Source organism: Epinephelus lanceolatus, chromosome 18 (genome assembly GCF_041903045.1).
Source record: "Epinephelus lanceolatus isolate andai-2023 chromosome 18, ASM4190304v1, whole genome shotgun sequence".
Classification (NCBI taxonomy): Eukaryota; Metazoa; Chordata; class Actinopteri; order Perciformes; family Serranidae; genus Epinephelus; species Epinephelus lanceolatus.
The window spans coordinates 25078185-25104223 of NC_135751.1; the positions used below are offsets into that span (position 1 = coordinate 25078185).

The 26039-nt window shown below is 41.8% G+C and overlaps 2 protein-coding genes across 5 annotated transcripts in view; one reads left to right on the plus strand and one right to left on the minus strand.

Annotated features, from left to right (window-relative positions):
• Positions 1–1706: 1706 nt before the first annotated feature.
• Positions 1707–13782, plus strand: ccp110 (centriolar coiled-coil protein 110). The gene is made up of 14 exons (XM_033643717.2): positions 1707–1882; positions 2649–2853; positions 3673–3801; positions 6729–7947; positions 8154–8275; positions 8432–8609; positions 8850–8959; positions 9466–9582; positions 9729–9830; positions 9911–10027; positions 10387–10460; positions 10555–10620; positions 10706–10765; positions 13572–13782. Exons 2-14 carry the CDS (start codon positions 2689–2691, stop codon positions 13645–13647), a joined length of 2535 nt encoding a protein of 844 aa, XP_033499608.2. The 5' UTR covers positions 1707–1882; positions 2649–2688; the 3' UTR covers positions 13648–13782.
• A 2494-nt stretch (positions 13783–16276) lies between these two features.
• The window catches only part of LOC117268683 (nuclear GTPase SLIP-GC-like), a 33512-nt gene continuing 23749 nt past the window's right edge, over positions 16277–26039 (minus strand). For all 4 annotated transcript variants that reach the window (XM_078161031.1, XM_078161028.1, XM_078161029.1 and 1 more), the window contains 7 exons: positions 25884–26010; positions 24023–24131; positions 23777–23910; positions 20782–20863; positions 19104–19188; positions 18975–19019; positions 16277–18851 (listed from right to left, as the gene is read on the minus strand). In XM_078161031.1, the coding sequence (XP_078017157.1) occupies positions 18986–19019; positions 19104–19188; positions 20782–20863; positions 23777–23910; positions 24023–24131; positions 25884–26010 (571 nt within the window). In that variant the 3' untranslated portion in view covers positions 16277–18851; positions 18975–18985. The remainder of the gene's footprint in view (positions 18852–18974; positions 19020–19103; positions 19189–20781; positions 20864–23776; positions 23911–24022; positions 24132–25883; positions 26011–26039) is intronic.

Sequence of the window (26039 nt, forward strand, 5' to 3'; positions counted from 1 at the left end):
GCAGCACTCATGCATCCCCAAACCATGATACTGCCTCCACCATGCTTGAAAGTAGGTACTGTACATGCTGGAGATAATGCTTTGCCTGGCCTTCTGCATACCCTCACATTAGTAGGAGGAAGATAAAGCTGGAAACTGGACTCATCTCACCACAGAATCTTCTTCCAATTCCTGGCTGTCCAGTTCTTGTGTGCCTGGGCCCAACGATGCCGGGTTAACCTCTGTCTCTCATTGATCAGGGGCTTCTTGATAGCCTTGTAGGACCTTAAGCCATGATCTAAAAGTCGGCCACATACAGTGCGGGTGGAACACCGGACACCAGTTTGGTTTGACCACTGCTGCTGAAGCTCCTGTGATGTCATTCGGCAGTTTTGCCTGCACATGCGGATCAGGATGTGGTCATTTCTTGCTGAAGAAACCCTTGGACGCCCAGATCTTGGTTTGTCTTCCAAGCTGTTGGTTCGTCTGTATTTCTGCAGAGTGTATCCAACTGCTGAAGGACTGCATCTGCACTTCCTGGCTATCTGGCGGCAGCTGTACCCTTCCTGGCTGAGAATCTTTATCTTCAGGCGTGTTTCCTGCGTTAGGTTCCTTGTTTTAGCCATTTTTGTGTCTGAAGAACTTTCAAATGTGCTGGCTTTATGTAGACACGAAGCTTGGCAACAAAAATTGTGTCTTTTAATAAAAAGAACGACCTTCATCACTGGTACCAAAATGACCCAATACTCAAAATTTCTTATGTATTTTTATGGAACCAATCAATTTTAAGTTTTTAATGGCTTTTTTGGGATTTATTTAGTATTTTGGCTGTGACTGTACTAAAAGAAATTGCACTTGAAGACCTAAGAATGATTCTTAATACAATATTTCACAAATGCATGGGGTGTCCGAAAACTTTTTTCCACCACTGTATATGGCCCCCAAGGGCCAGCAAGAGTCAGGCTGGGGCTTCCTGTGACAATTATTGTATCTGCTTCAGTGCCTACTAGTCTTGAGGCCCTGTCTTGAGGAGAGGTCCGACACGTGTGTGTCAAAATCTAAATGTGAGAGAAGTCTTTCATTTTATGCTGTGCAAATTCCCAAACTTTACTTGTGTGTAATTCCTTCATTCATGCATTCATTCAAACCTTTATTTAAGACTCGGGAAATCAATTTAGGGAGACCCTCATTTTCAACGAACAAAGACATTTAAAACAATCACTAAACAAACAAAGAACAATCATGTATATCACTTAAAACAGGAATGAAATCATTTAAAACAACAAACAACAATAACAATAAATGAGCTCTAAAGTGGTCTTTTGTAGATTAGTCCATGTAGAAGGAACACTGTGAGAGCAGAACAATACTAGGGACTCGTAAAATTCCAGAATAGTGTTCACAATGCACAGAGTTGATGTGTGATGAACAATAGGATGTGTCACAAATGAGGTGATTTAAAATGCAGATGGTGAGGTAAGTGCTCGACAAAGATCTCGTTCCACTTTTCTCAGAGCACCACCTTTGACTTTCCTTTACTTACTTTACCACAGTCTCATTCCCGTGATATTTGTACGAAGTGTTCATTAAAACGTTCAAAACTCCTTCATGTCTCGGAGTGTGGGTGTAATTGTTGACAAAGGAGCGAAGCGGTTGCTAGTAGCAACGTGAACAGGTCGCGTGGACCGTATTGGAACGCGGCCGACGCTCTGTTGCTAGGAGGCGCTGTTGGAGCCCCGGAAGAGTTGAAACTGGTGATGATGGGCAGCCCGAGATTGAAGGAGAAACATGAGGCTCGTGTTGTAGGCGCACTTTGTCGTTTCCCTGCGACATTTGTGCGCGTGTAACACTCCCGTCGTCGGGAGACAGGACAGGCGAAATCACTGTTTCCTCCATTTTGAAGGTAAGACAGGGCTAACGATCAGCAGTTAACGTTGTTAGCTGCCATTCAGCCAGGGCACATCTGGACTGAAACGACTCTATGATTTTAAAAGAAGCCGTGAAACCGAGCAGCGTAGCTCTTATATTATACATTCAAAGATGCCGGTTGCTTTGTAACAGCTGGGTACAAAAGGCAAACCATACCCACCTCCACTGTGCTGTCACCAGGCTGCAATGAATCAGTGTGCGGTGGCTACTGTAATTAGGCGACTGATGACCACTAGGTTACTGGTAGCACTGTAAGGGTTGAATTAAAGCCTAACCGAGGGATGGTGATTTTCATAGATGAGCTAAATAGAGTAAACACTGATCACAAAGCAGCTTTCATTGAAATTACGTTTTAATTTCATCCATACAACAGCTGTACGCCTGGGCTAACGCCCTGTGTTAACACTACCTGTCTGTGAAGGGTCTGTATTATCCATCTGCTGACAGGCATTTCAGAAATAGAAACTGTATTGATTAGACACATATGCACTTCCATGAGACACGGAAATAGTCAGACACCAGTAAGGTCTGACAGAAAGGAATGACAGGAATGTGATGAGTCTGATGGAACCATTAAGGGCAGACAGACCCTCTTTTGTTGCAGGCTATTTGTCCTGCTCTTCCACGTATAATCTTAGATTGTTTCCTCTTCTGAGCCACACCCAGTGCAGCCTAAGCTCACACATCCACCGACTTTGTGGATATCCATCTAATTCCACCCTCTCCATTTAATTTAACAGCCGGGTGACGTGGCTACATGGTGTGTGTTTCCTATTCTGGATGTGTGGGTGCCCAGAGATGGAAAGCTACGAGGAGTTCTGTCTGCGGACTTTGGCCATACTGCAGGAGGAGGGGAAATTCAAGAAGACGACATGTGAGCCACTGTGCACCCTGAAGGCTCTCTCTGTCATCTGCTTCCATGGGAGAGCAGTGCTCTCGCCTCTGGTGAGGAGGAAACAAACAGACACGAGGACATATCCTAACAGGACACAAACAAGACGTAGCTAAACCAGTGTCAGTTTCTGAAGTGCTTTTCATGAAAAGTAGACAGAATGGATGTTTTTAAGAAATTTGCAGGTGGCTTGTTCAAGTGCTCTGTTGCCACAAAGGTAGCTCTGCTTTGTAATGACCCAATATTTGGTCGGTTTCCCTAGACAGTCTGTATATCTGTCGCTATCCTGCTGTGGCTCTGTTGTTATAACTCGGAGCTGCATAGTAACAGAGAGCATTGCTTAAACTGTTTAGTTACAGTAACAATGACAAGGATGTAAAAAACAATTAGGGGAAAACACATTTCTGTTTGAGCTACAGAATATGTCTGAAACACGTGGGCTGACTAGTCTCAATTAGATCAGCAGTTGGCAGCAGAAAAAGAGAGCTGTTAATTGATGACAAAGAACACTGAGGCTGTTTGATGTTAGTCAGGAGAATCCATCTGCTAGTGACTGCTGACAAATGACTTCTCAGGAATAGCCACATGATGGAGAGGCCATTGTGAAGCTGAGGATCGTTTAAGATTTCTCCTCCACTCAAACAAAGGAGACACAAACATACAGTGGAAGAAGAGCAACTGTCCTATTTGTAAAACCTGAAAATAGATGACAAACAAACCTCATGAAGTACATTTTGTCCATTGGAAGCCTTGTCCTAACTATTGCTTTATTTATCTCTTCTCATAAGTTATTGCTTGGGTTTGTTGAAAACTGAGAGTGTAGCTTAAAAGGTACAAGTTTTTGAATCAGTGTACAATGTGTATTTTTCCAGTTGAGTGCAGAGCAGCGCAATGAGATGCGTGACCACAGATGGAAGGCGGTCCAGCTGGAGGTGGTCAGGCAGAGGCAGCAGAGGAACAACCTTTTGGCGCGGGTTCAGGACATACTGGACCAAGCTCAGGTCAGTAGCACAGTTTGGTCCTGGTCACAGGTCTGGGTGGATCGGGATCCAGTGGAAAAAGGAATACAAGATGTTTTGCAGAGTTAATGTGACATAGTGTAGATGTACAGTGTGCTCTGAATAGGTGAAATCAAATAGTAAAATATATACATTTACCACATCCAAATGCTTATGAAAGTCACACAGCATAGATTCTGCCACTCTGTTTAAAACAGCAACAACTTTGAGCCACTTTGTTTATTTGATAAACACATTTCATCCAAAAGTGAATATGTGAAATAGGTCTGTGTGTCAGTCCCACGATGTAGCACAAAAACTAAATTACAGTCTGTCCCAGAATCTCTCATGACATTTGCAGACTTAAATACAGGTTGTCTGACTCAACACAGTCTCTGGCAGGCTGTGCTATTTTTACCTGATGATGGCCCTTTCTTGTCAACTCAGCATCCAAAGCAATATTGCCCACCTGAGCGGAATTTCGAGTGTTTCAATAAACATGACTGGCCAGTCACTGTCTTTTGCTACTGCTACCTTTAGGATGTGTTTATATCACAAACAAAAGGATGGCTATGGCATGTATTTTTACGGGATAACCAACATCAACAATCGAGACTCAGATACTTATTAAGAGATCTGGATGAATATCAAGTGTGTCATTAAAGGAGACTCAGGTGTGGAAATAGTAAGCACTGAGTGTCTTGGTTAAGGTTGACCTTGCTTAGATTTCTCATGTTGGAAGTGATAAGGCTAGGGACAGGTTAGGATGGGGTTTAGGCTTTCAAACTGGGTTATTCTTAAGTCTGAATTGGATAACATACTCGACAAGGGACTTTTCAATTTAGTGACATTTGGTTGACCGCCAAAATTTGTCTATCTAATATTTTTCCCTTTGAATTGTTTGAATTCAGTTCAATTTTATTTCTAAAGCCCAATATCACAAATCACAATTTGCCCCAGAGGGCTTTACAGCATACGACATTCCTCTGTCCTTAGGACCCTCACAGTGGACAAAACTCCCCCAGAAAAACCCTTTAACAGGGGAAAAAAATGGTAGAAACCTCAGGAAGAGCAACTGAGGAGGGATCCCTCTTTCAGGACGGACAGACGTGCAATAGATGTCGTACAGAACAGATCAGCATAATAAATTAACAGTAATCCGTATGACACAATGAGACAGAGAGAGAGAAAGAGAGACAGAGAGAGAGAGAGAGAGATGCAGGACAGACACTAATGACAGTAGCTACAATAACATTAATTTTAGTAATAATATTATAATAATAATAACAGTAATTGTGATACAATAGGTTGTAAGTATTGATATATGATAGTGTATGTAAGTGACAATAAAAGTCGCATGACTAATAATAACAGCAGTAGTAGGAGGCATCAGGCAGGACCACGGCAGCAGCGTAACCACTACACACGATCCAGGCGAAGCTGAGATACGAGGGAACCTGCGAGACAGTGGAGCACAAAGGCTCGGGAGCTGAAGCCGAGTTAGTGACATGCAGTAAAGCCGAGTTAGCGATATGCATTAATAGGATGGTAATGTTAGCAAATGAAGAAGAACCAACTTTTTAGAAACTGAGAAAAAGAGAGAAGGGGCTTGGTGTATCATAGGAGGTCCCATGGCAGACAAGGCCTATATCAGCCTAACTAGGGGCTGGTCCAAGACAAGCCTGAGCCAGCCCTAACTATAAGAGCCAGCCTGAACTGCAAGAGCCAGCCCTAACTATAAGCTTTATCAAAAACAAAAGTCTTAAGTCTAGTCCTAAATGTGGAGACAGACCGAAACAGGAAGATGATTCCACAGGAGAGGAGCCTGATAGCTGAAGGCTCTGGCTCCTGATCTACTTTTGGAGACTTTAGGGACCACGAGTAACCCTGCGTTCTCAGAGCGCAGTGTTCTGGTGGGATAATAAGGCACTATGAGCTCTCTAAGATATGACGGACCCTGACCATTTAGAGCTTTATAAGTTAACAGTAGGATTTTAAATTCAATTCTGGATTTTACAGGGAGCCAGTGCAGAGAAGCTAAAACAGGAGAAATATGATCTTGTTTCTTAGTTCCTCTTAGTACACGTGCTGCTGCATTCTGAATTAGCTGGAGAGTTTTTAAGGACTTACTAGAGCTACCTGATAATAGAGAGTTACAGTAATCCAGCCTTGAGGTGACAAAAGCGTGGACCAATTTTTCTGCATCTTTTTGGGTCAGGATAGGCCTAATTTTTGCAATGTTACATAGATGAAAGAACACAGTTTGTGAAGTTTGTTTTATATGGCAGTTAAAAGACAAATCTTGATCAAACATTACTCCAGTTTCTTACGGTAGTGGTAGAGGCCAGAGCAATGCCATCTAGAGAAACTATATCATCAGATAAAGAGCTTCTGAGGTGTCTCGGGCCAAGAACAATAACTTAAGTTTTGTCTGAATTTAACATCAGGAAATTGGAGCTCATCCTGATTTTTATGTCTTTAAAGCATGTTTGAAGTAAATGTTAGCAATGAACTGTTTTAAAGGTATACTGTGCAGGAATTGTTGACTACCGTTTGTAAACAGTATCTCCAGTGAAAGAGAAAGCCAACCTCAGCTTCCTACGTTTGGTGCTTTGCCTCGATATATTAGCATTGTTTTGGCGCTGTATCTGCAATAATCGTAGCTTCCTCTTGGATGTGTGCTGCTTGCAGGTTCAGGGTTAAGGTCCCAACCTCATGTTCACGCTGTGCCCAGGAACATCATGAACATAGGAAAATAAGAAGAAAATACAGACAGAGAGCAGGGTCTCATGTTGTTGTTTTTTTAGAATAATCCTGCATCGTGCACCTTTAAACTGATGCAATTTCGGACAAATCATTTCATCAACTGGTCATTGTTTATTGTCACTTCATCTGATGATTGGTCATCATTACTCATTGTCTTCCCACAGGCAGATAAAGTACCAAGTGAAGATGTTGAAAAGCTGCCAGTTTCAAAACCAGCGATTGTCAGTGGCTACACCCTGGTCACTGACTCTCCTGGACTTCCCAGAGACCCTGGATTTGGGCTTCAGACAAGTGATCAGCCTGCTCCTCCGTGCTCTGAGATCCCTATCCTCAATGGCTTCAAGGCAGTAGAAGAAGAGATGGTGGAAGGGGAAGGGAAGAGTGAGGAGGAAGAGGAGGAGGAGGAGGATGACATGAGTTTGGACAGCCTCCTTAAAAGATCAAGAGAATATGTGAAGAGAGAGCAGAGTCAGCAGGGGTCAAAAGTTGTCCAGACAGTCACCAGGACTCCCCCGCCAGAGACTGTCTCTGACAAGGACAACAAGAGCTGCAGTCCCATGGGGGACACGGGCGTTGAGTTTGGATTCAGTCTGCACCATAGCCCTGTTGGCCCCCCTCAGACCCAAATTCAGCATCAGACTCTGTACAGTCCCAGTCCCCAGCAGTCTGGCTGCCTCTCACCCAGTCTACCTGACCGGTTTGCTCGTCTCCCCAGTCCAGAGTTTAGCGTCAGTCCCCGTGCACAGAGGCGCAGACCACGCCCAGTTTCTACAGGGAACATCCACATTTCGTTTCCCATCGGCCCAGCAGATCTTATCCCTCGAAGCCCAGGAAGGTCAGGGGAAGGTGCTGGCATGGCAGATCTGGGAGAAGCTCTCTCAGGGGTCTTGAAGTCCCCCAGTCCTCGGGGCTCTGTGGGGAGTGAAAGTGGTGGTGGTGTTAGCATGAGTGGCAGTCGTCGATCCAGCCACTGTGGCACCAGTCCAGTGCAGGAGACCTGTAGCCCTGTTAGTACCTCAGGGCACGGGAAGGGACACCATGACCATCTGGCTGCAGGATTTCGCCGGCGTTGCCACACCTTGGACAGCCAGCTGCATAGCTACCACTCTGGTGTTGAGCACATAGACCGCAGCCAGGAACGGGTTCCTCGCTTCATGGCAGGAGTTACATGTGTGGCTCCAAGTTGGCGCACCCCTGCAGCCCCCTTAAACCAGTCGTATGAGGTAGATAATCCCTCAACATCTCTGCTGAGGCCCCGCATGACTCCTGACCTGGCCCAGGTCACACTCAGGATGGAGCCTGATGAGCCTCAGGGGACAAACAATGTAAGGATCACACCAACTGTCCTCAGAAATGCAGCTGAGGCACAGGCCAGCAAGACAGGTGAGACTCTCTCGCACAGTAATGCAGTAACCTGTAATGCACACTGTATCTACAAAAATCCCTGAGTTAAACTGTGTCATTTCCACTGTGATCACTGTCTCTCCCACTGCAGCATTTAGGTTAAACATTGTAAGCTGGAGAGACAGGGAAACTTTTAAAAGGTAAAAGAGATGATTTTACATATATTTCTTTGTGTACATCAACAGAAGAGACCCAGTGGCGAGCACAGGCACTGGAGGACATGCAAAGACGTCTGGAGGAGGAGCACGCCTTGCAGATGTCTCTGCTCCTGGCTGAGCAGGAGAAAGAGCAACAGCGCCTCCGTCTGGTCAGCACATGGAATCACACATATAAATAGCAGATAAACAAAAATGTGTTGAGTTTTTTTGTGCTGGAAAGCAACAACAAAACCTGTATTTTGTTGTTTAGTTAGAATGCACTACTGATGAGTGTGTGTGTGTGTGTGTGTGTGTGTGTGTGTTAGGAGCTGGAGGAGACAGAGAGAAGACTGAAGGAGCAGGGCTGTGTGCGGCCTTTGAGTGGGGATGCTTGTGGGTGGAACTGTATGTCTGTGAGTGACAGCCGTCCTGTTGTGAGCCCGTCCTGCCCGGGACTAAGCCCTGCTCACACACCATCTGAGCGATCACCTGGACACAATATAGGTACCACCATGCTCACTTATTACTGTGTTGGAGTTTGTATGAGTGCGGATGACAAAAAAACTGCACAGACAGAAGAGTATTGTAGTTCATTAACTCTGGAGAAATTGAGCCAGAGGTTTTTACTGCACAGGAAAACTCTTCATTTATAAACTGGCGTTATCACTTGTGGCTTCTTCACATGCAGACCGCTGAAAACAGACGTCAAACACCTAAATTGCAAGTATCTGTTTCTTTCTGCAGGTTTTCCCAGTCCTGTCTCTTCCAGCGTATCATCTCCCTTTGTCCAGCCTCCTGTCTTTCTGTGGGGGCCCACATGGGCAGTTAGCAAACCCCGAGCGAGGCTAAGTCTGGTGGGTATGCCCAAATAGACAAGAAAATGTGACTGCATCTTTAAATTTGGCACAAACAAACTGATAAGATTCTGGTGGATAAAGACAGTGGTTACTGATTGTGCTGCTTGTGTAGATCTTCTGTACTGCCAGGTTGAAGATGTGTTTGAAGCATCCATGTTTTAGAATTTGTAGCTTTTTTTGCAGAAACATTCATATTTAAAGGATTGTCCACTGTCATGGCTTCATAAGAGTCTGGACAGACATATCTTGAGACCAAGAACCATTCATTTCTTCATCTCAGATAAATATTAGCCTTGTCATCTGACTTTCATCCATATAAAGTAACCAGTTCCATAACTGAGCCGTACATATCTTCCATCCAGCCTTATATGATTCCCATCCCACATCCAACTATGTGTAACTAACTCCTTTTTGTTTTCACAATAGATGAACATTTATTTCTGAAACTATCTCTGTCTTTCTATCCTCACATTCCCATCTTCTCGTGTCCTTGTGTTGTCCAGGTTCTGACAGCAGAGCAGCAGAGAGCATTCTGTCGAATTGGCGCCATCATTCGCGGCTTCCTCACTCGCAGACTGTTGAAAACAGAGAAGGTCAAACACCTGCGGCAGACGGTCACGGTGAGACAACACCCTCACAAACACACAAAAAACGCACACTTAAAACCAACCAATTAAAAAAAACAAACAATAAATGGATCGTCATGTTTGTGACTGTGGGAAAAACTGTATATATCTGAATGTGCACTGTGTTTATGTGTGTTTAGGATACGCAGGATTTCATCCGTTCATTCCAGACTGAGGCTCCACAGAAGAGAGGCCCCTGCTCAGCACAAGATCGATCCCTGCAGGAGAGAGTTAAAGCTCAGGTACTAATGTGTAGTTACTGTCTGCAGACAGCAGAGGTCCATCCTTCTTTATGTTCATGCGTGTGTCCTCTGTCCCTCAGTTACGTGCAGCCCTTTACGACATCCATGACGTCTTCTTTGAAATGCCTCTGAGGGATCGATTAGCACTGCTGCAGCAGGACAGGGAGCTCCGAGCAGAGAGGAAGCTACGAGACATGGTAACCTGAACATCAATCAACTACGTAGCCATGTTTAATCAGAAGAAGTTGACATTTGCTGCTTCTCTTTTAAAGGAAGGCCTGAAGGAAAGTTAACATGATACATATCAACATATACATGATTTGTTAATGTTTGTCTGCCAGCTACATGTGTTTAGATTAATTATAATTGGTCGACCTGCTGATAACATGTGGCACTTTAAAAACATATAGTTATGAGCTGTTTTTATATAGCAGCTTGATTACCAGATTTACAAAGTGACTTACAGCTCAACCTCATAACATGCCTCATCTGAAGCTGTCAGTGGCAGTACTTTTATCTTCAACTACGTTCTTTGCTGACTGTGTCGAACCTGCAGGAGAAAGCCAAGAACCCCAAGGAGAGGGTGGTTCTGTCTGCCGCCACACAGAGGTCTCTGGACAGGAAAAAGAGGTAAGTTGGGAGAGAGTGACACCGCCTCACAATGCAGATAGGATCTGGTTTTAGATGTTAATGTTTTTTATTGTGTGTATGTGACACTCTGCAGGGTTGGTGAATCCCCAGCACAGGCTAGAAAGATGCAGCAGAAGCCAAAGAGCCCCACCACCAACAGGTGCTTTATAGTGTCCGGTTTTATGTATTAAACTGCATTTTCAGAAAATCTGCTCTCTAAATACATCCTTTTCTCCTTTTTCCAGAGTCCTGAAGCCAAGCCAAGGCCAAAATTCTCCTGTCCAAGGCCAGCTCAGCCGCCAGGGGTGAGTTTTATTTCACCATGAATGCCAAGTGCCTTAACTTCTTACCATATATCACATAAACTGTCATTTATTTGGACAGGGTTCAAGAGAAATCTACTTGCCCAGTTTTTACTTGTCCCGACACAAATTGTTTTATTTATAGGTGGTTGTCATGTTATGTTTAATCTTTATTTAAGTAAATGAATCAGAACAAGGACACAGGGTAACCATGTTTTATCCGCCTTGCTCTCATCTTGCAGCAAATTGCGCCATACATAGTTGGAGTTTCCACCCACATTCTCCAGCACCACCCGACCCAACTAAATTCCTGTTTCCAGGATTATTAAAATGCTCACTTGCACTATAGCTCATAAACGTTGTCTTTACCTGACGCTATTGTTTTTTCTTGAGTGCCCGATGAGTATTGTGCATGTGCAACTCTCAACAGAGATGAGAAGAAAGCGAGATAACTCTCTGCATAGCTACTTCCATCATCAGCTCTGGAAAAGATAACCCTTTTAGCTAACCTTCGAGTGTAGCATTGCGATTATGCAACGGTTATGAACGAAGTATGTTGGGAGTGTTATCTCAGTTTCCATGGAAATTAATGGGGCCTGACTAAAAACTGAGAAACAGTCAGTCAAGTCAGTGGACTCCTACGTGATGATTCCTAGTAACAACGTAGCAGCAGAGATGATTCCTCGTCCCTTATGAGTCCGCCAGCCAACTTGAGCTAACGTTAATCTCTATAAACAGATTCTCCGTGTGTGTGTGTGTGTGTGTGTGTGTGCCTGTAGGCAACAGGACAAAACTTGAGTACCAGTGTTCTGGTTTCCATAGTCCAAGTAGTATTGACCAATCACATTGAACAGCAGGTTAACAGTCAGTTTGAAGAGGCAAAATTCATTAGTCAAAATGCAACGTCAGAGCCCATTGACGCTGAGTTAACTTTATATTACATTCTTAAAAATATATCTCCATTCATATTTCTTCAGAGTTCTTTTATTAGTTTTTAAATGTCTTAACAGTCTTGGGCCATCTTATTTGTCTGACCTGCTTTTACCATATCAACCCTCGTGGATCCTGAGGTCCTCCGGCACCGGCCTTTTAATTGTTCCAAGAGTTAGAATAAAAACCCACGGGGAGGCTGCATTCAGCCATTATGGCCCTCACTTATGGAACAGCCTGCCGGAGAGCATCAGGACTGCAGAGACTGTTGATGTTTTTAAAAAGAGGCTCAAGACTCACCTTTTTAATTTAGCTTTTAACTGATTTCTTTTGCTCTTTTAATTCTTCTATTATATATATTTTTTTACTTTCTAATGCTTTTAAATGATTTATTTTAAAATCTTTATGCATTTTAGTTTCTAAATCTTCATTTATTTATTTTTTTATTATTAATAATATTATTTTAATCTTTAAATCTTTAATTTTTCCTAATCTTACATTTTTATGCATTTTATCATTATTTTATCTCATACTTGTTTTATCTTATCATATTGCCTTTTAGTCTTTTAGTCTTTTAGTTTTTAGCTCCAGTGTTTCCTCATGGGGGGCCTCCACACTGAGAGGTGTGTCCGGTCTGCCCGCGGGGACGTCGCCCTGGAGATCCCTCAGGCCCAGAGGACTGGGGGGCTCCGCACCATGTGTGGAGTCCACCCCGGTCTGTCTGGGTCGGGATGGTCTCTGTGGCGGCGCTCCCTGTGGCCGTTGGCTGTGGCGCCTCTCAGTGTGGATGGCTCCCCATAGGTGGTTCTTTCCTCACCTGGTTCCTCAGTGCCCAGCCATGTTATTGACTATATTGACTGTGTGTGTGTGTGTGTGTGTGTGTGTGTGTGTGTGTGTGTGTGTTCATATGTGGGGGTGGGAGGGGTGGGTTTTCAATATGTATGTATTGTTTTTGTTTGTTTTTATTCTGTGAAGCACTTTGTGCTGCATTTTTAATGTATGAAAAGTGCTATACAAATAAAGTTTGATTGATTGATTGATTGATATGCTAATTTCTGCTCATAGAGATTAGCCGAAATTACCAGTACACAGAGGAGGAAGTGTTGACTAAGCCATCTGCCAGCTACACCAGATCAGCTCAAAATACTTTTTTATCGTCATTAGACAATAGCTGATGGGTTCCGATGTGGAGCTAACTTAAATGCTTTGGATCGTGGGACTTCCCAAACTAAATAAAACCACAGATACAAACACAAAACAGCCTTATTAAGTCAATATTGTTATAACTAAGATGTCTCCTGAAACATCTGTTGTGTTACCTTTTCTGACTTTATTGAAAAACACAGATGTCATCATTTCTAAAATTTACAATATGTTTCTGTCTGTGTGGTCACCAAACTGTTTGCTTGTAGTTTTCTGCTCCTGTATTAATGCAGCAATCTAGCAACAATCTGACAGCACAATAAATTATTTTTATTAAAGAAAGATGATTTAAATAAAAGTTAACAACAAAGAGATCCATTTTGCATCTTTATTGTAACCTACTGGTTTTTGCTGCAGCTCTGTAAAGTTACAATGTTGTCATGTAGATGGCAGAGTAATATTTTTAGTGCTGTCATGCTGATTTGATCACGTTCTAAATGTCTAGTTGACCAATCAGGTTGCCTGATCAGATCTACTTGTTGTATAATTGTGTTTTACCACTTCACAATTTACCAGTCTGATGTTGCTTTTTCCTCGCCCCGAGCAATCAGGCAATCCTGGTTGTTGAGCCCTGTTGGAGATTCCTCATTCCTCACTCCACTCCTGAGAAAATGTTCCTATCTTGCACCGACGACTTTAAAGTCAGCACAGTATAACAGCGGCTGTTTCCTCACAGGAGCTGGTACAGAAAGACGCCAGAGGAGAGAGTGAGGCGCTCTGACAGCCTGAAGAAGCAGCACTCTCTGGGTTAACAGGTGACTCAACATCCCCTGACCTGCCAACTTGAATTTTTAGTCTTTGAATAAAAAACTTGCAACTCCGGTCAGCGCTGCTAATACGATTGTCTAATCTACCTTCTGAAATTTAAATGATTGTATTCTCTACCACACTTAAGCTCACTGATACACATCATCACAATGCCTTTGTTTTAGACTGTTGAAGCTTGCTGAATTTATTTAGTGGCAACAACTGATTGTTATCCACAAAACTTACTTGTAGCTTGATACTGTGTGTCAACTGCTTAATGACAAGGTAGGTACATTTGACATTTTAAAGAAAAAAACAAGCATTTGTACTTAAATACAAGCTAGAAGAAGGTCAGAGTTCAAGTGAAGTGAGTCACCATTTTTATCTGTGCCTAAGAGCTATGCCTTTGCTATCTGTGACATTTTAGCATGCATATATTCATGTGTTCATTAACATCTAGTGCTTATAGCTGTAAGTGAATTTACAAACATCAGTTTCATGCTGACAGTCACATAATGTAGTTTACATTTTAAAAAAAGTATTTAAGTGAGTATAATTCATAAATCAGAAGGTTTTGTTGAAGGGCTTTGAGTACCTGTTTGTGCTGTTTCTTTATTAAATGCTGCTGAGTTTACAGTAACCTGAGACATTTCAGTCTGTTTAACATTTGGATTAAATCAGTGCCACATTAAAATAAATAAATGTTTACACACGGGCACGCTGTTACACTAACGTAGCTTCATATAACAGGAGATGCACAGCAGACACTCAGTGTGGAGTTTCCTCTGAATAAAACAAAATTATTAAGACCATTTAAAATGTATGCCAGATTCCCTTAAGTTTTCCCTTAATGTCCACTGCCCACGTCAAGAAGAAGGGTCAGACTCTGAATAAAATAATATTTATTTATATCTATTTATATCATCTAACCTCATGTTCAGGAACTGGTACACCCACTTGTTCTCTGCGATTCCACACTGGCTTTATACGTCTGCGTCAGTATTATTCAGTGTGTTGATGGTGTGTAACATTGCTGTATGCTCTCTTTTGATTTCTTTTTTTTTAAATGGCAAATTGTCATGTTTTCTATGACCAGAATAAATTCTTAAATTATTGGAATTTTCTGGACTGAGTCTGATTCATGATAAAAATGGAAAGATATTCACAGTGAAACTGGCTTGACTCAACAAGACACACAGGGGAGTAAATGACAGTTTAAGATCTCATGATGCAGTCTGGTCAGTATTAGTATCATTCAGTCTTAGTTTTGGTATTTTCATCTTTCAGGACGTTCCTGGGCACAGTGCACAGGTGAGGTCGGTATGGTCTGTATTCAGTACATAGATAGATGTTACTTACTGGGACACATACCCAGCAGTGCAGGAGCTATGTTGACTGATAGTGTTTTCATCCTATTTCTCCCTTTTTTGTTGAGATCGGAAGCTTCACTTTGTGTCGTTTTGCCTTCTTCATAATAGTTAACATCATGATTATTAGGGGTGGGGGGAAAAAAATCGATTTTTAGATTCATCGGGATTCTGTCTTGAACGATGCGAGCATCGATTTGGAAAACTCATAATCGATATAAATTTTATTTTTATATTTTTCTAATTACCGTAACTCCTCGACCATTCACTCTATCGACGTTATTCCAACGGATTCTGAGAAGCGGACATTACGGTAGTGACGTCATTACCTGTGGAGGAGGGGAGGGAAGTGAGCACAGCAGGAGGAGAGTGACAACTGACGAGGAGAGAACAAGTTGGCGTGATTTGGCGTGATTTAGCGGTGTTTTAGCGGAGTTTTGGTGAGTTTGGGTGGCGTTTTCTTTGTAAATAATATTTAGTGTTGTAAATAATAGTATTTGTGGTTTTTCGAGAGCTTTTGAGTTTTTTTATACCGTGTTTTCGTCGTGTTTTCACCATAGTTCGTAGTTTTGCCATCGTTCGTCATTTTTTTTTTTTTTTTTTTTTTTTTTTTTTTTTACAATAGTTCGTGTTTTTATAGTTTATAGATAGTCAGTTATAGTTTTGTAAATACTGGAGGAGAAAAGTCGAGGAGGTCGACGAGGGACATGAGAGTCACGTTGAGATTTGTGGATGAGGAGGATGGACCAGAGGAGACAGGTGGAGTGAAGTCATCTCAACCACAGTAAGTAATACAGTTTGTATGCACTGGATATGTATTCCCAGCTTTATTACAAAAATGTTTTTCAGTATCTAGTGTAAATTTTCATATTGGCTCATTTTAGAATCGAGAATTGTTTCATAATCGAAATCATTGCCCTCAGAATCTGAATTGAATCAAATCGTGTGGTGCCTAGAGATTCCCACCCCTACTATTTACAGTGTTTTTGTGTCCCCATGTTCTTTTTTTCTTGCATCGGTCAGAGGTACTTTGCTAACATATATTAGCATAACACACAGCCTACCTGCCATTACCATTAATCTTAAGAAAGAAACTCATCTTTATTGAGCCTGTTGAGCAATTAATATTACTGCCACCTGATGGCATGTGAATGTTAAAGAAAAACAGTACACTTATCAATAATGATTCAATCTCAGTATCTGAGTTATGAATTCTCTATACAGTGATCTTAGTTCCTGCTCAAAAGAAATATCCACAGACAAGGACTTGGCGAGAAATGAAGATTTATTTAGGGCTAAATGTTTAACAACTGAGTAAATGAGTAGTAAATGAGGATGATATGAAATAACACAAAATAAACAGTATGTATAAATGGATTAAAACAAGAGGTAACACTTTTGTCAGTTATTTAGTTTGGCGATAGTGGCTACTTTGAGCAGAGTTGGCTCCGGCTGATGTTTCTCTAAGGACACCGGATTGTCACTTTGCAGCTCCCGGACTTCCCAGCAGAATGAAATCGGCTGGAACACAGTGGTGGAGGAGCGGTTGGGCGCTCAAACGTTGGTTCTCTTACTGTACGTTCACACCAAAAGCTGCTAGAGCTGCAAAGGCGACATGTCTAATTCATTTTCAATGGACGTGACGACTAGAGGCGCTTTGAGCTGCAAAAGCGATGGGCAGTGGCGGTTTGGCGGAGTGAGCTGCAAATGAAAGTTGAAGACTGGTTAACTTTATGCAAATTAGCTATGACGCGTTTGAACTGCAAATGACCAGCAACCAGTCGGAATGTAGATGTCCATCACTTGTGTGGAACCCAGAGAACATCCTTGGAAGCTTTTAGTTCCTACCACACATTCGTTCCTACTTCAAAACAAGCAGCAAGCTGTCAAACTGATCTATGTTCAGCCTGAAGTAGCGCTGGAACCTCTTCCCATCCAGCCACAGCTCCCGCACCAGCCGATGATATTCCCTGTGCTGTTCACGGCCCCGCAGGATATCGTGAACCCAGAGCCAACGGCGGCTACATCCACGTAGGTACCACACAGCAGCACAAATTACAAGAGTGTCTTCTTCCATGTTGAATCGATACACAAGTGTGGACAAGCGCACGTGCTTATACAATTTCTTTGTGTTCTGGAACGCTTGTTATTAGCGGGAGTGCAATTAATTTGCTCTCCTTACCACCAGTTTCACTAATCGCACTGTAGGCACTCGAACCCAAACCACTTACAGTGTTTCCCCTAGGTTTACAGCTTTGGGGGGAATAACAAATTAAATATGCTCATATTCAGTTCGGGTTTGGCCCACTTGACACGCTGCTGTGTTGTGCTACGGTGTATTCAAGTACTGGAATTTGTTATTTACGTGACAACGCCTGAACGCAACACAGGCTGTGTGTGTTTAATGTTTAATGTCAGACCTATTTAGACTTTATTCTGTTTTCATTGTCCAAACGTGAAAGTTTCTGTACTCAGGCAAATGCACAAAGTTACATTTCTGTGCTCCAGCCCGTAACCTGCTTTGCGGCTCATTTAAATTAAGAAGCATAATGGAATGTTCAGAATTTGACGTCACGAGCGACTTGAGCTGTTTTCGCTGCCACAAATATTTCACCAGTGGCGCTGCTAGAGCGAATTCAGGTATTTTGCAGCTCTGGCAGCTTTTGGGGTGAACCTTTGATGGAGTTGCAGTAGCTTATCTATTTAGCTGTGGCTACTCGCTTATAATAAGGTTGAAAACAATCGATATAATTATCAGTTATTATCAATGCATATAAAAATGTTGCAATCGGCTGGCTTCGTCGCTTCAGGTTATAATGTTACTGAAGGCACAGACAAAAAGAAAGAAAACTCAGGACAGACTTAAAACTTAAAAGTTTAAAATAAATTCGATCCTAACCCTAACCCACTTTAACACGTTAGGCGTGATAGACACATACTCTTCCCATTATGGTCAAAATCGGCTCAACATCAAATTAAATTCAATATGATTATTATAAAGCATATATCAGCGGAACACAAGTATAAATGTTTCGTGCACCAACACTACAAACTAGTCTGCAATTGTATCAACATACTAAATGAGAAAGCACATATTAATAAAGACAAGTTGATTAATCAATCCAAATATATTTCAACTCAAAATATGGGATTCCTTACGGGAACCCTTCTTAACTATCGTCACAAGATGGCAGTATGACTCCATGTAAAATGAGGGATTAAACACATGAAACTATAACTCACTCATACTATGACCTACAAGAGTGGAAAAAAATCATTCAACTAACAAAAAGGATTATGCACAGTTACAATGTTAGAACATGGATAAAATGTATAGTTTTACTTTCAAGCGACATTTCCATTTGGTTACAAGAGAAACTTGGTTTCTGCTCAGGAATGCATACTGAATTTACGACCCCCACATCTGTTTCTCCTCTTCACCAGGTTGTGAATTAGATATAGCTGGTGTGGTTCCCATAGAGATGACAAAAAGGGGAGAGCATGTGGTGAACTTAAAAGTCAGCAGCTATGATCTGGAGGGTTTCCAATTCACACCTTTACCACTCTTGATGCCAGGATGACGGTGAAAGAGTTCCTCAAGAATGAGGTGAGGCTGGGGGCAGAGGCGTAAACATTTGACCCTCAGAATGGCCCACTCACTCTGTCCATTTACTTAGAAGGTTCTGGAGGAGTGTAGAAGGCTATTCCTCCTACAGATACAATAACTTGACAAAAATGGTTGAGATCAAATCCAGAGGTGTCATGTCTCTGAGGGATCGGTGTGCCCACAGGGACCTTCAGTGGGTGATCAGGCATCTGCTGATTCTCTCCACTGAGCAAACCTGAAACGTCCACCAGAGAAACAAACAGTGAAGTTGTGACATTGAACAGTAATGAATTACAGCAGGGCTGTCATATCATCTCTCCCATCATCGACTTTGATCATCAGTTTCACTAAAACTTACCTATGCACACGTCATGAATGGGTTGCTGGGACAGGTGGATCAGCACTAGTATAATTAAAAGCATTGTTAGCATTATTCAGAACAGTTCATAGTCAAAGAATTATGTGGACGTTTTAACAACAGTTTTACCTCATATATAGTGGTGGTTCTTCAACTGAGTTTTCCTTCAGTTCATCACAGTACTTCTTCACCATCTGGAGCTCATCTGAAACATCTACAAAAATAAAAAACAACATATTGTTCACCAGTGCACTATCAATTATTAAATGATTGGACCTGTGGTGACTTATTCATTTCAATTAAATATTTTCAATTTAAATGTTCCATTTCAGTCTGTTCTCACTCCCAACTCGTCAAATACCACCACTTTGTCAGTGACTTCGGCGACAGATACAGACATATAGAGGCACCTTTTGTTAAGGTATGATACGCACTGGGCGGCGGCAATTTCTGATGCTGCTGGCAACTGCCGCAGTATAAAGAGCTGCGGTGAATTCCGGTGAAAAAGGAACATGGAAGCAGCTCAAGATGAAATATAAAAACATCGCCAGAGGTTAATTCAGTGGAATTCATGTGCAACTGTATAATGTCATCCTTATGTATTCCCAGCTACCACTGAAGGGCTTTCCGTTTATTTGACTGCTCTGGGTGGTCGTGATTGTGATTTTAAACAGTAAAGATATTACACAGAAAACTCCCGTTTGCAAAAAAACGAAGAGCAACACAAAGAATCTGGGTAGATGAAAGTGCATGTCCACGGTTGGTGACATTGGTTATGTCACGCGGATGAAGTTATGGATATAAATGATGGACTGTGATGTGAAATGGTACCGTTAAAAAAGAAAATGTTCTGGAAATGATAATACGTCAATTCTGGGCCTGTGAATAATCTCCAGACAAATGCCTAACTTCCTCCTCAGTAACACTACCTCTTCGTCCACAGGGTCCTCAAAGAACGGACATGCCATGGTCGAAAAAAGTAGATTTAGAATTAGAACACACTTTAGGATCCAACTTTACCTTGAGGACAGATGATCAAACTCACTGAAACCTGCACGACGCTAAACGAATGAATGAATGAATGAATCACACTGCGTGTGTGGCGTAAGAGGGAGGAGACAGCTAGAAACTCAAGGTTCATTGAAGAAAACCTGCTCCCGACCAGGTTAGGTTCACAGAGTCAGTTGCCATAGTAACTGACACCAAGCTTTAGTTACCTCTCTTTCTGAAACGGAAAACCCAGAGTTTCCTTCATTTCAGAGTTTTCACTAAACCTGCTTTGTGAAACGGACCCCTGGTAGTTCACTGTCCGTGTGAAACCAAAACTCAGTGGAGTTATTAAAAACATAGTTGCAGGTATACATAGCATGCAAGAGCAGTGACATATGTCACATGATGTATTTCATGTGATGCGACCCTACATGAGGAAGAACTATACTTATTTGAGGCCAAACCATCATGTTTTTTCTAAACCTAACTACATGCTTTTGTTGTCTAAACCTAACCAGGGACTTTTTTTGCCTAAACCTAAGGAAATAAACCAAAAGCGAGGTGTTTAACTATTAAGTTTATTTTGAAAAAGACTGTACGCATGTTATGAGGAGACATGAGCTGTACATTTTCCTGAGAAAATGGAAATGTATTTTAAAAAGACATAATGTAAGTAATAAGGGTCAAATAAGACGCTGTCTGTGAACGTCCAAAACCGACACAGGAGGCTACCTAGCACGTCATATTTTGACGTTTTGATCCACTGACAAAACGGAGGTATTTGACAAGTTGGGATGAGAGCGCATTGTCCATTTACCTGGGACTGAGTCACCATCTGTATTGAGTGACAGCTCGATTGATTCCTGCATTGTGTTCTCCACTTCCCTCAGGATCAGCACCTAAATTAACAAATTCCTCATCACTCTTCACTCACACAGCCAAATATTGTGTTCAAGATGAACTAAATCTAACATGAATGAACTGTTTAGATGTGTGTTCAGAGAGCAGCTCAGACTGGGCATATTGGCTAATGGGGGGTTTAAACTCAAAGGGCTAAAACCTTATTGTTTCTGTATCATGTTATTATTATTATGATTTTTCTTAAGAATATTTTTTTGTTGTTGCAAATTTCTGTGAGATGGTGCATCGTAGACCACTTAAATTTTCTCCAATGATTGGACGTTGTGTGCAATTGCTGCCTAAGAAATATAACTCCAAGCAGCCTGATGGGGGCACTGTAATTAAAGGTTAACTTCAATAGTTGTTACTCATACATCGTAAGTGGGATTGGCTTGAAATGCGATTCACAAGTCCAGCTCAGTGTGTCCTAAAAAAAATCCTCAAACCCTATTAGAGTCAGCAGGTAAGATTTTTAGTCATTTTGAATTTTTTGAAAAACACATTTTTTGACATCTCCTTGTAAACCTGTTGGTCCAATTTGTACCACATTTTCTATGAATGATCGCTAGACCAAGCCTGTCAAAAGTTCTCCAAAAGCTTCTTGATATCTCATGGTGTTTTGAAGATAATGACACAATGAACCTTATAGGGGACATGACTCAGCACAAAAATACACTGCTCAAAAAAAATTAAGCTAACACTTAATGGTCACAGTATAACACAAAGTCAGTTAAACTTCAGGGATATCAATCTGTCCATTTAGGAAGCACAAGTGATTGTGAATTAGTTTCACCTTCTCTGGTGCAAATATTGCACCTGACAACAGGTGCAAAAGCAAGACGACCTCCAAAAAGGGAATGGTTTTACATGCGGTGGCCACAGACAGTTGCTCTCTCTTTATCCTTCCTGACTGATTCTTCTCTAGTTTTGTGTTCTGCTAGTGTCCTTATCACTACTGGTAGCATGAGGCGGTACCTGCAGCCCAATCGGGTTGCACAAGTGGTCCAGCTCCTCCAGGATGGCACATCCACATGTGCGGTAACAAGAAGGTTTGCTGTGTCTCCCAGCACAGTCGCAAGAACATGGAGGAGATATCAGGAGACTGGCCATCACACAAGGAGAGCTGGACAGGGCCGCAGAAGGGCATCAAGCCAGCAGCAGGACCGGTATCTGCTCCTTTGTGTGAGGAGGAACAGGAGGAACACTGCCAGAGCCCTACAAAATGACCTCCAGCAGGCTACTGGTGTGCATGTTTTTTTACCACACTGTCAGAAACAGACTCCATGAGGGTGGCATGAGGGCCTGACATCCTCTAGTGGGACCTGTGTTTACAGCCCAGCACTGTGCAACACAACTGCTATTCGCCAGAGAACACCAGAGTTGTCAGGTCCGCCATTGGGGCCCCGTTCGTTTCACAGATGAAAGTAGGTTAGCACTGAGCACATGTGACAGGTGTGAAAGAGTCTGGAGACGCAGTAGTGAACGTAATGGTGCCTGTAATATCATCCAGCATGACCGGATGGGTGTTGGGTCAGTGATGGTCTGGGGAGGCATATTTTAGGAGGGTCACACAAACTTCCATGTCACAGCCAGGTACCAGGATGAAATCCTCAGAGCGATTGTCAAATTTCTCGCTGGTGCATTGGGCCCTGGGTTCCTCCTGGTGCAGCACAGTGCCTGGCCTCATGTGGCCAGAGTGTTTAGACAGTTCCTGGATGACGAAGGCACTGATGCCATTGACATAAATCCAATGGAGCACCTATGGGATGTTATGTATCCATGCATCTGACACCACCAACTACCACCACAGACTGTCAAGGAGCTCAGTGATGCCTTGATCCAGGTCTGGGAAGAGATGTCCAAGAACACCATTTGCCAGCTCATCAGGAGCATGCCTAGACGTTGTCAGGAGTCCATACAGGCATGCATGCAAGGGTTGACGATTTTGTTTTCCATTGACTGTTATGTCATTTTGTTCTCAACAAATTATACAGTGTACATCAGCAAAGATTTTCAACTTGTATAATTCATTCATCAAGATCTGACGTGTGATTTAAGTGATCCCTTAATTCTTTTGAGCAGTGTAGACTTAACTCCATAACCAATGAGCCAGTCAACACAAAACTTGCAGGAATTGCCTAAAGAGGTTCCAGTAACATAACCTGAAAGTTGAATTTAAATCAAACACTAGGGGGCACACAAATGCAAAAAAAAAATGGGCGTGACATAACATGAATCAGGCTATAAATCGAAATTGCTTTTAGTCCAATCATTACAAAACTTGCAGGATATGTTAAATAATAATGTTGAAGCCAGTGAGTAAATTTATTTTGAAATTGCTCCAAGGGGGGTACCAGAAAAACACATTTTTGACATCTCCTCCTAAACCATGGGTCTGATTTGTACCAAATTTTCTGTGGATCATCATCAGACCAAGTTCATCAAGAGTTATCAAAATCTTCTGATATCTGATTGTTTAGAAGATACTGACCAGTGAACTTCAAAAGGGGCGTAGCTCAGTACGTACGTAAATAGACCTAACCTCAAGAACACTTGGGCTGATCATCATAAAACTTGTAGAATATGTCAACTTAAGTACCTGAAACATACCCTGAAAGTTCTATTCAAAATGACCACCAGGAGGCACCACAAATGCAAATGCAAATACAAATACAAATACAAATGCAGCTATATTAACTACATAATCTTTTGTATGTTTCTGTCTCAGATAAATAACAATAGTTGAATGTTTGTGAAAGTCCCTGTAGTGTTTTAGTAGCAAAAGCAGCTTTCAGACTTTTAACTTGAATATTGAACAAGCCTTCATGTAAAAGATGACAATTGTGGACAAAGATAAAGATGTACAGCACATGTTTGATTAATTATATGAGGTATTATAAAATGTGACAAACCATCAAGTTTTCCAGCTGCTCCAACATAACATTTTTCGCCCTCTGAAACATGATGTCCTTTGAATCTCGTACATGGTTCTCAATAGTGCTCCTCATGTTTTTCAGCGAGCCTCCTCCTCTAATTTCTGCTGCTTCTAAAATAAAACAATTAAATTACATCAATTACATTTTTCAGCACAATCATATTAAATGTAGATATGTAGTAATATTGTGTCAGGTTGTATATGTCATGGTCTACTATCTTACTTTCATAGCATTCTTGCATGTTGTCCTTGATTGTCTCCATCAGACTCTTGTAGATGGTTTTCTTTTGCTTCCGGATGATTTTGTTGAGTTTTGTCTTCATTTTTTCTTCCTTAGAGAGACCACAAATTATACAGATTCTTTATTCTTTATTCAGGATCCCCATTAGTTGTTACCACAGTAACAACTACTCTCCCAGGGGTCCACACAAAATGCAAAAACAAGTCATTGAATGATCACATCATTATGTAGGTCAGGAGACATTATACAGGATGGTGACTATTAAACAGCATCATTACATACGTGCCTTTCATTTCATTTCATTTGTTAATACAGGAAAGGAATTAAAAGTAACATTGCAGGGCTCAACAATAAGGATTGCCTGATTGCCCAGGGCAAGTAAAACTCAAGGTCGGGCATGTAAACGAACAACCCACTTGCCCGATAGGGCAGGTTGCTAAAAATAGTAAAAATTAATAACTAATTGATAAAATAAATGTATTTTAAAATGTGCTCTGATGCAGCTGTCTCTCTGCCTGAAATCACAGGCACACGCTGTGTAACAATGTCCTGCCCACAGCCCCCATTAATATTATTTTGCGTGACGGACGCTTAATATAATAACATAACAATATACTATTTATGGTGTTATGTCATTGTGTCATTTCTGTCTCTACATGGTCACGCGATAACAGTTCTCCTCTGCTCTCTGTATTGCGCATGGCGGAGTTCCGCCACACACAGGTGAGCATGCTAGAGCGGCTCGGGCCGCATTTTCCTGACCAAACCTGACCCCGAGCCCGGTGCAGTTTGTCAGCTGACAAAGTTATTGTTATGGACACTGTGTAAATAACCATCAACAAACTGCTGTTACACACAGATAAACAGCTGCTCGCACAGCAGCGCAGCACAGCACTGGTGCTGAGCTTGTGTTGCGTTCAGGTGTTGTCACGTAAATAACAACTTCCAACACTTAAATAGGTCATAGCACAAAACAGCAGCATGTCATGTGACTTTTTACTTTTATTATATTCAATAAAATTGTATGTTCCTAAATCTTGAGACACCTCATATGTAAGCTAGACAGACATTTCACCTGCTCATACTGTGCACACATGCACTGTATGTACTTAGTCCTAAAGAGCCCTTCTGGTGCCAGTAGATACATAGAAACATCCCAGCAGGCTGTGCTTTGCAAGCATACAAAAAAGTTTCACGCATGTGAAAAAGATTTTTCATGCGTGTGCTTCACCTCCACTGCTACAACTCCATCCTAGGGGAAACACTGCTGTGTGCGTTTTGTGCAACAGGTGGATGTGGTAGTCTACTGGTAGAGTAGAGAGAGAGCTAAGTAGCGTTGAAGTAGAATAGAGCAGGGCAGAGAGATGGAAGCAAAATATATTAAACCCGGTGTTAATACAGCAGAACTGGAGAGAGGGGTGAAAAATAAATAGAGGTGGGCATGGCTCAAGTAGGACGCAAAATTATAGACGGAGAACGATTGACAAATTTTTCACTTTAAGCCCTGACACTGTCATTTTTGTGTAGGAATTAAGCTACAATACATGATATGTTGTTTTAATTAATAAATACAGTGTGAATAAAGATTACATAACATAAAAATAACTGCAGTCTTTGTTATTTGATAGCTGCTTAAATTAAACAATTTTTATAGGGCAAGTAAAAACTGACTTCGGGCAAGTAGATCTCTGACCAACTTGCCCGACCGGGCAAGTGAAAAAAAACCTTAGCGTTGAAACCTGCATTGTGTGTTACAGTTATAACTGACCTTTCATCACCCCGACCTGGACAAACAGCTTAATGTTGGAATAATGAATAAGACGGCACCATCGTCAACTTTTACCTCTGTCTTGAGAAATATCAGTTGCAGTTCGACATCTTTGTACTCTTGCCTCTCTCTCATCAGCCTCTCTGTTTCAAGTGAAAACGAGTTGATGATCCCGTTGAATGGTCCACATTTTGCTTCATTTCTGAAACATGTTAACAGTTTGAAATGTTT